The 10,540-nt window shown below is 42.4% G+C and overlaps 1 protein-coding gene across 1 annotated transcript; it reads right to left on the bottom strand.

Annotated features, from left to right (window-relative positions):
- Positions 1-323: 323 nt before the first annotated feature.
- On the bottom strand, positions 324-5,527 carry LOC139739530 (uncharacterized). The gene is made up of 2 exons (XM_071650128.1): positions 4,914-5,527; positions 324-699 (listed from the first exon to the last, which is right to left on the bottom strand). Exons 1-2 carry the CDS (start codon positions 5,525-5,527, stop codon positions 324-326), a joined length of 990 nt encoding a protein of 329 aa, XP_071506229.1.
- Positions 5,528-10,540: the final 5,013 nt, after the last annotated feature.

Below are 10,540 nucleotides of genomic sequence, written 5' to 3' on the forward strand. Positions count from 1 at the left end.
TCTAAACCAGTTTGTCCAATCATCAGTTTGTCTACTTTTTGTATAGTTGACACTTCGTCTAATTACCATTTGGTCTATCCCTGACTCAGTCCATAATCACTTGGTCTAATATCCAGTTAGTGTCTATTTCCACTTGGTCTACTAGCAGTAGGTCTAATTCTCTGATTGTCTAATACCACATCGGCTAAACCTATTTAGTCTATATCTATAAGTTTGGTTTAATTGCCCGTTAGTCTGAACTATACCTGGCCTAAATATTATTTTCTTTCTCTTCTTTCCTTTGTTTTTCTTGGGGGGGGGGTTTCTTTTGTTTCGGTGATATTCTATTCAGCAAATGTGCTCAAGTTTCTAGCATTAGCAGACTCTGGTAGATCTTTCCAGAATGTTCTGCGTGACTCTGGCATTTTTGGTGTTAGTTTCTGGAGTATTTTTGCTTTCTTGGACAGTGCGATTCCTCGAGCTTCTCCCCTTGGAGCTGGAACTTCTAACTCGTATTTGGGTCTTAAGAATTCCAGTTCCCTGTGCTCCATCTCATTGAAACGTGTGCAAAACTTCATCTGCCTTGACTCGTGTTCAAACACCACTTCTGCTGCATCTGTTAGGAGAACTGGAGTGACTCGAAAATACTTCTTACCACTGACCCAGGGGAAGAACTCATCTTCCTTCAATGACAGCACTTCCAGTCCTTTCCTAGACTCCCTTATAGAGGAAATCAAGTCAGTGTAGTCGAAGATGTTTTCCAACTTTTCTTAGACGTTGTTCGATGTTTGCGTGAACACTGTCGGCGGCATTGTGGGTATGGCCACTTGTTATTGTATCATTATTTCACAACCAGGAAACTTAGATAATAATGATAATAATAATGATAATAATAATTGTTTTGGATATAAACTCCAAATTTTATTGTCCAAGAATGGAAATTCTTTTTGCCCAATTGATCGTGGGCCCGGCAGCCACTGAGCAGCGCCAGATCGACGTTCCTCTAACCTTTTCAACTGTTGAACGATAATTAAGTATTAAAAAAAAATTGATTCTTATAAGTTTAGATAGATCTGGAGGGGTCTAAATTTTGGTAAATATAGTCTGGATCTAAATCTAGATTCTAGGCCTATCTAGATCTAGACCTTGGCCTGGGGTAGACTCTAAATTCTGTTAAAGTCTAAATTCTGTAGACTCTAAATTCTGTAGACTCTAAATTCTATTCTGTTATAACACTAGTCAGAGTTAACACTACTCAGATCTGGGTCTAACTGTTACTATCATCACATTGTACTCATCATCAATCATCATCCTCATCATCAACAACAACATTATTTTGTTGTCTAACACTAGGGTCTAGATCTAGATCTAATACAAGTTTTACAAAGTTTTAAAAATTGTGGATTGTAAACCTATTTAAATGGCTGTTAAATGACATTTCTGGTCATTAAGTTCAATCTACTGTAGATCTAGACTTAGTCTTAGAAAGTAAAATGCTAGGTTAACGTTAGTAGATCCTAGTTACAAGTTAGACTTTCTCAGAGACTATGTCCAGATCTACAGTAGATTATAGTAGACCTAATGTTAGATTGACCTTAACATGTCAAGTCTAACTCTATGATTTAGCGTTAACTGTCAGACCTTCCTCACTAAATTTCTACTCATATTTTCAGCTCACCTTGATTTTCTGGTTCTGGCCAAAGCCATGTCCACCATGACTTTTCCTCTGCAATTCATGATAGATTTGCAGGCATGCCTGGACCGCAGAAATTTTTCAGTCACTGTGTGACTGCATAGTTAGCACTGTCACTCAGACTCCCATGGTTTGGATTTCACGATGGCTGGCTGAGTCTCATTAGGTGCCTCTTCATTTATACTTTGAATGCCTGTCTTACGGGAAAACGTACCCAAATTTTGCTGTCGTTCCGTCTCCCGTCAGGCAGCTTCATTCAGTTTCTCAGAATTCCTCATTTGTTGTTCCTTGATCAGTCAGGAGAGGGTGAACCTTGTTTCTCTCTGCTTGGCTTCACAGTCCTGTGAGTACAGCGTGAAGGAACATGCTTTGAATCAGGGACTGGTCATATTTTAGCCCCGATCCCCACCTCTTTGCTTGCGAAAATTACCGTTTGATGTAGGTCAGGGGCGCGGACAAGGAAAAATTGCGCCGACTCTTTATACTCCTGCGTGAGTGCAGATGACTGATGGTAGAGTTCGGTTGCTCCCTTTTCTTGGAAATGAGCCCTGAGCATCTGTCTCAGCACCCGGGAGGGTGAGGTCAGAGAATCCTTCCAGGTAACTCTGTAGGGCTGATCCTGATGTCCTCATCTGCATGTCCCTTTTTTTACTCCGCTCTCTATTTGGTGGATCAAGCTAGACAGGGAGAGTCGGTCATTCTGTCCAGTTTCGCCAATCTGGCCTGATATCTTAAAGTCACATTTGGTGACATGGACAAATTGAACTATTGTATCTGGCTTCGGGGGGCTGATGGAGGATGCATTTGGTTTTGTTTCAGGTTCTCTTTCCAACTCATCCCGTTCCTTGTCCTGGCTCTTCAAGAGACTTGCGATGTCTATGTAGATATGTTCCTCCTGATGTCCTCTTTTTCTACATCCTCACTGTTCAGAAACCTTTGTATTTTTTGGAGGAGCCCCATCTTGCTCTCCTTCTGTCCTGTGATGTCGTCGTAACCCGCGAACTTATGGTGTTGACACACCATGAGCAGTGCATCAGGGCTGGCATCATTTAGGAGGTCGATAGCCTCTTGGTAGCTCTCCAGCAGTTGTTCGGCCACGGCGTAAGTCGTTTCGTATTGGTGGCTCTTTGGTTCCCATACTCCCTTGGGTCAGAGAATCCCCCTCGCTTGCCCCAAACCTGATTCTGCCCACAACCCTTACCCTCAGGACCTACCAACCAATTATCTACCACCTACCTGAATGTGCCCATCAACATCTGCCCATCAGTGTAGGATGCGTATCACTGGACCGGCTGTTGTTGCCCATTTGGATTGAAGTTAGTCAGCATGAACACATTGATCCCCATGGGTGTATGTGTTGTAAGCCGGCTCAATGATGACGCTGACAGTCTCCAGTTGGCGTTGCATAGATTTTATTTGGAAACCAAAACAGCCCCTATAAAGGGTAAACAAACATAAATAATTGTCAAACTTTACAATTATTTATAACAGTGACTATTTCACAAATGAAATGATTTCAACCAGTCTCTCACTTTGCAATAAATATAAATTTCATATATCATTAGCTCAATATTTTGATTTCATACAATAATTCACGTTTAACAGCAATTCCAGTTTGACTTAGTAAAGAAGTAGTAGTAGAAGAAGAATAAGGAGAAGGAGAAGAAGAAGAAGAATCATAATAATATTATATCGAAAGGGTTTTACTCACCAGTCTGTCGATATATAATGATTACGTTACCAGTAAACTCCGGGGTTCCCGCAGCTATCGTGTACGTAGTGCTTGTATCACAAAATATGTACCGAGACGCTCACAAGAAGTATATACATCTAAATGTCTCTGAAGTAGATATAAAAATGAATTGAATCTGCGTCTCTGTGTCCTTGTGTATTCTTATTAAAAATAAAAGTTGCGTTGTGCCCATGCCAACGACGCCAACCGCACACAGCTGCGTCATTGGCATGGTCACAACGCGCCCTAATTTAACGCACTGACGCAACAATAGCGCATTGTCCCGTTTACCACAAACTTCCCCGCGATTATATAACACAACCCATGTGTTATATAATCTCGATCACGTCATATCATTTTCATATCATACATAATAATACATAACAAAAAAAATTCCCCGCTCTTAATGTCAAGTCATTAGAGCAATTCCATATAGAGCAGAACAGTGAATGATTACAAAAATAATATATTCCAGAAAAGTGTGTGTTCCCCGCTTTTCCGGCCAAATATATACAAACGAGGGAATACAACAAAATTCAGCTTATAAGAAGTCTGCCAAAAGCTGCAACTTTGGAACCTCTTACAAATTAATAGTATCTAAATCATTAACACTTAACACTCATATTTGGATACTTTGTACAAAAGTGAGGTCAAATTTGTCAGAATAAACAAAACATACGCAAGTGCCATATAAGTTCCGTGCCAAAAGAATAATACATCAATATATTACAATTTTCTTCAGTTCGACTTACAATGTAAAGCTCAGTCATTCTACATTGTCAGTTATATACAGATTCTCCGAGAAAATGATGCATAAAAGCCCAGAATGACGTCAACCATGCCTTAACAGAACAACATAACATGTTCTGCGTCGTATATAAAACCATGTATCAATGTCTATGTGAGTAATTCGAATTTATATCGAAACACAATATACAGAGTCTAATATACATGCCTATCATAAATAATTTCATGAAAACTATTGTATAATGGCAACTACAGCTATGTTTACATCTATGTGTCTTATACATCAAACTTCGGCATATTATACACACACGGTATAATATATGCAAACAAAAATGATAAAGTATACATCGACGGCAGTGAGACTGCAATCCAAATCCGAAATTCCAAGTTATGAATAATACATTCATGTATATTGATGATATATTATATTCATATAACCACCACCTTCCCCGCTATTTTCATTACACGACTCGTGTAATGTAAAAATCTCATAACTGAAATTTAACTCCGATGACTGCTAACTTAGAAAATAAAATATACAGTCATAAAATATAGCCCACAGTAACCAACAAAAATGATAATGTGGACATACAGCCACTTCATTCATAACATAGCTATATACACGAATTCATTGTGTGATCTCCTTATGAAGGCTGCACTGATCTGGGGAGATGGAGTGGGTTTCTGTGTTTACCCTTGGTGGATCTATTTGATCTGCGCAAGGGAATAGTTTGATCATTTCCATTTTGGGTTATCCAGTACCATAGGTCATGAGTGTCAGAAGTATCATCACTACTTCCCTCTCCACAAGCTTCTACAGTGACATCTCCCTCGTATGTTGACATTGCTTCATTCTCTTCAATTTGGGGTAGTCCTTCTCTTGGATCCTCAATGAGTAATTTTCTGTTCACCCATTTTGTAGGTCCACCAAGTAAGGGTCGAATAGCGTACACGTCTTGGTGTGCATTAACGTCCATTACTATGAAAGGAGATCGATGGAATTTGTCTTCCAATTTATGTCGGCCATCAAAGGCGCATTGTTTGAGTAATACTCTGGAACCGACTGTCAGTGATTTACTGATTGTTTGGACATTATTCCTCTCTTTCTGCCTTTGTTGTGATTGTTCGATGTGCTTCTTTGCACACTCGTGGGCACATTTCAGAGCTTTAGCCTGCTGAGCTACGAAGTCTTCATCCCAAGTAAGTTCTACATTAGACAGGAGTTGGTCCAGGGGGGTGTATGTTTCTCTACCAAAGAGGAGCTTGTATGGCGACATCCCAGTAACTCGATGCGGTGTACTGTTGTACAGAAACACTATGTTACTGATGAGTTCAGGCCATTTTCTTCGATCGGAAGGAGCAAGAGACCTAATCATGGTACACAATGTTCGGTTGAACCGTTCTGTCTGTCCATTTCCTTCAGGATGATATGGGGATGTTCGTGACTTTTCAATGTTGTACAGATGACACAGCTCTCGAATCAAAGAACTTTCAAAGTTCTTTCCTTGGTCAGAATGTATTCGGAGAGGAACGCCATAGTGCACGAACCATGTTTCATGAAGTACACGAGCTACCACTGGTGCTGTCTGATTCCTGCAAGGTACCGCCTGGGCGTATTTCGTGAAGGCATCTGTCATAACAAGTACATCTTCATAGCCCCCTTTACCTCGGTCTAGTTTCAGGAAATCAATGGCAAGTAGTTCCATTGGTTGGAAAGCAATGAGATGTCTCCTGGGAGTGTGAACCGCTGGGGTTGGTGTTTTCGTCACCGCACATGAGAAACACTTCTTTACATATGCTTTCACATCTTGCTGTAATGCAGGCCAGAAGCATCTTGTCTTGAGTATACCTGTGGTTCGATTGACTCCTTGATGTCCCCACTGGTCATGTGCATGTTCCAACATCTTCGAACGCAGACACTTTGGGATAAGTAGCTGTCTGTAAGGACCTGTATCTTGATCTGTCACTTGACGATACAGTACTCCTTGGTGTGCAGTTAGCTTGTGGAACTGTTTCAACCATCCCTTTACTTCTGTGGATGGGGATGGTATTGCGTCACCTGGTTTCCAACCAGTCTCCCAGCATTTCCAAACAATTCCAAGGCACTCATCCTCTCTCTGCATAGTAGCTAACTGTTCATGTGTGTATGAGGGAAACACGGCCGAAGGAGTTGAGGGGGGTTCGATTGGTGTATCATCTAGGCCATTGATCTGGAGTTCAACGGGAAGGATGCTACAATTCACTACAGCTCCTATAGATGCTTTGACCTCATCGTCATTCGCTGGACATCGACTTAATGCATCTGCACAGGTGTTGAGTCGACCTGGTTTGTACTGAATCCGGATATTGAATGGTGCTAATTGTGCTACCCATCTCTGTTCAGTTGCTCCAAGTTGTGCGGTCTGTAAGTGTACCAAGGGATTGTTATCAGTCAAGACTGTGCACTTAGCGTATTGAAGATATCCTTTGAACTTTTCTGTCACTGCCCACTTCAGTGCTAGGAGTTCAATCTTGAAGCTTGAAAAGTCAGGATACCTCCGTTCTGCACCGCGTAAACCTCTGCTAGCGTATGCGACTGGATGCAACTTTCCATCCTCGTCGGATTGTAAGAGGCATGCTCCGAGTCCTTTGAGTGACGCATCCACTTCTACAAAGAACTCTTTGTCGAACTGTGGGTAAACAAGTACAGGTGGGGAAGACAACGCGTCTTTCAGGGCTTGAAAGGAACGTTCGGCTTCATCTGTCCATTGGAAAGTGGTAGCCAGCGGTGCCTCACCAAGGTCAGGAGCTTGCCTTTTGTTGATTTTACGTCGAGATGTCTGTTTCCCCACACACTGATGAAGTGGTGCTGCTATCTCTGCAAAACGAGGTACAAATCGCCTGTAATATGAAGCAAGTCCTAGAAATGAACTAAGCTCGTTACTTGACTTTGGTGTTGGCCAACTCTTGACACGTGCGATTTTGTCAGGATTAGCTGCTATGCCATCAGCACTCACTATGTGGCCAAGGTGTTCAACTTCTGACTGGAGCAACTTGCACTTCTTTCCCTTCAGCTTGAGCCCGTGTTTGATCAAACGCTGGAATACTTCATTCAGTGTGGCAACATGTTCTTCTAGTGTCTTGGAGAACACCAAAACATCATCCAAATACAAGATTAATCGTTGTAGATTCATGTCACCAAATATCTGTTCCATGACGCGTTGGAATGTTCCTGGACTGTTGCACAATCCTTGTGGGAGGCGTAGAAACTCGTAGAGTCCCCACGGGACACGGAAAGCTGTGAAAGGGATTGACTCTTCTTTCATTGCCAGCTGGAAGTAACCATGTGATAAGTCCATGGATGTGAAATACTTGGCTCCTGACATGGCTTCCAGACTCTCTTCAATCTTTGGGAGTGGAAATGAGTCCTTGATCGTGATGGCATTCAGTTGTCTATAGTCAATACATAATCTGAGTGCTCCTGTTTTCTTCCGTACTAGCACGACCGGGCTAGCATATGGACTGGCTGATGGGCGAATTATTTTCCTGTCCAGTAGATCTTGTAAGAGGGTTTTTACCTCTTCCATCTGGTGAGGATGTATTCTCCTATATGGCAGTCTGATATTCTTACCATCAGTTACCTTGATTTCATGCGGTATCAGATCGCAGTATCCCAAGTCATAGTCATCAGAAGAAAAAGCTTCTCTATTGTTATGCAACATTTCCGCCACCATACATGCTTCATCATATTTCAATGAATCCAGACAGACTCCATCTGGCAAATCTATAGTCGAACCATCAGCAAATGCAAACTTCCCCGCATGGCTTTCCTTTCCCTCACCAGGTGTAGGTGGCAAATTTTTGTCTCTTCCATGTTCAAAGACAACTTCTTCTGAAGTATCACGTGATTCCATGTCATTTTCCACAAAGACTTCGGATACATTTACTTCAATAGTCTCATCGTTTGAACGAGTGATTACCTCTTCTTTTGCATCAAGTTCTATGGCGGTTGACAGGATGGTATGTGGCTCAAGTATTACCTCATTTTCCTCATTGTTAACTACCAGTATGTCCATTGGTAGTTTTCCCGATACACATCCTTCGACAGTCTGTAGAGATGGATGCTTACAGTGTTCCGAAGATCCCACCAACCACAATTTATCCGGTTCAACTTCCGAGTTACTACGAAGACAGCATCGCAGGGTCCTAATTGACATGGGAGGAATAACCTCTAGTGTTTCTCCAGTAACAACATCCATCCTTTTTGTTCCATTTTGAGTCCCTCTTTTATTCTTCTGTGGCATCATCAGGCTCTGAATGGTTATGCTCAAATCGTCATCTCTGTCTTCTTTACCAAGAAGTACTCGAAGAGCGTTACATCCTAATAGAATAGGGTAATCTTCCTGTCTTGTTCCGGTTATGATCTGTTGATCTACAACGAGAAATCCAACCATGGCTTTATGTTCTCCAACTTTCACCGGGGCCTTGACGTATCCTTCAACTGGAATTCCACGTCCTTCCACGCCAACAATCTTAACGGAGGACTCTAACTTTCCAATTGGTCCTAACGTCTCCAGCCTCGACTGATAGATCTGCATTGGAATAAGGGAAGCCTCTGCGCCTGTGTCCAGTATGCAACCAATACTTACATCACCTATCTCCGCCACTGTCCTTGGACTTGGAGATATCAACAATTCTTGTAAAGTATTGGGCCTGTGCTCATCTTGGCGACTCAAATCAATGTTCCCTGTATCAACATGTACATTGTTCATATTTGCCATGGGCCTTGCGTCAGCACTCTCTGTCGTTTTGCCCGCAACGACAGAGAAATCTAGTTTCCCGAAGTATATCTCGCACCCGGAGCAGAAGACCCTGATTCTGACTGATTTGCCATTTCAGGACACGAACTCTTGTAGTGGCCAGTCTGTTTACACTTATAACAGACCACCTCAGACAATGGTTTGCGTCTTGGTCTGTTTGACTTCAAGCCTTGTACCATAGAGCGGAGTCCCGACATTTCATCTCTCATGTGGGTAACTTCTTGGATAAGATGTCGTTGCTGGTCTAACATGTCAGACAACTTTGGAAGCGATGAAACGGCACATTCCTCGACGACTGTCTCTCTTACACGAACTCGTCTGGCTTCCGGTTCCTGTCTTTCTTGGAAAAGGAGCAGAGCCTCTCTTCTCATGTCATCGAAGGTCGCTCTCTCGTTCGCAAGGTATATTCGACGGAGTTCTCGCCTCACCCACACCTCTTTTGCTCCTTGAACGAATTGTTCACAGAGAGATTTATCTCTCAGCTGTTTGAGCGCAACTGATTCTTCCTGCGTTACCGCTGCGTTCTCCATCCTCGAGTACAGCTTCTTGAGTGCGCGACTGAAATCTGCCAACGTTTCCGCTTCCTGTTGTGTACGACTATGAAAGATAGTACTGAGGGAGTGTGAGCTTTCCTGATGGCCGAAACACAACCGCAGAGCCTCTTTCATCTCCTTGATTTTCCCTTTTGCGCTTTCCGGCAGACATGCGATCTCCTCTTTTGCCGCGCCAGTCAAATGATCGACGAATACTTTCGCTTTCTCCCCTTCACTTAAGCCCAAACCACTCGTTGCGTCATCAAATTCCTCTAGCCATTCATTGAGAGAGATATCACCGTTTCTTTGTGAGTTCCCCTTGAATTTTGCCAAACGACCAGGTGGCAGAATACCCCCGAAACCCATGGCTCTCTTAAAAACTCGAGCCATCATCTCCACATTAGCAGAACTAGTGTCACCTTCGCCTTGACTCATGATTTCTACTTGTTATAGAGAACACACAACTGCAGTGCTATGGATATACGTTATTCACAAAAATATACCAGAACGTGCCTTGGCAACCATAAATATATGATAAGCAGTACGGTACATTGACACTAAATCAAAAACAGCCGAAATGATCTAAAATATTACACGTACTTAAATACTGGCAGTATCATACGATGGCGTAATCAAAATAAATAGTCGACAAAGTCCACGGCACAGTTCTTACTTCCGTACACGTCGATTCTCATGCAGTCAGATCAGTCAATCAGTCGACTCGGCGAAGAAGTAGCGTTGACTTCTGACTCCTCGGAACGTAATCTCCCGTCAGACTCGAGGCTGTCATCCCTCAGGGTTCCTCGGCTCCTCAACTAGATGAAGTGGATCACTCCGTCAGGCTGTCATCAGATCCCACTCCTGACACCATTTGTTGTAAGCCGGCTCAATGATGACGCTGACAGTCTCCAGTTGGCGTTGCATAGATTTTATTTGGAAACCAAAACAGCCCCTATAAAGGGTAAACAAACATAAATAATTGTCAAACTTTACAATTATTTATAACAGTGACTATTTCACAAATGAAATGATTTCAACCAGTCTCTCACTTTGCAAT

Source organism: Diadema antillarum, unplaced genomic scaffold, assembly GCF_040938485.1.
Source record: "Diadema antillarum isolate AM-2024a unplaced genomic scaffold, OU_Dant_1.0 seq00000803_RagTag, whole genome shotgun sequence".
In the NCBI taxonomy this organism is placed as follows: domain Eukaryota; kingdom Metazoa; phylum Echinodermata; class Echinoidea; order Diadematoida; family Diadematidae; genus Diadema; species Diadema antillarum.

Bases quoted from the DNA above. Each gene is read 5' to 3' on its own strand.
- LOC139739530 (XM_071650128.1), bottom strand. From the start codon at position 5,527: ATGATTAGGTCTCTTGCTCCTTCCGATCGAAGAAAATGGCCTGAACTC. The intron at 700-4,913 runs GTACTGGATAAC...TTCCTCTATAAG, and splicing joins TCTGACACTCATGACCTATG to GGAGTCTAGGAAAGGACTGG.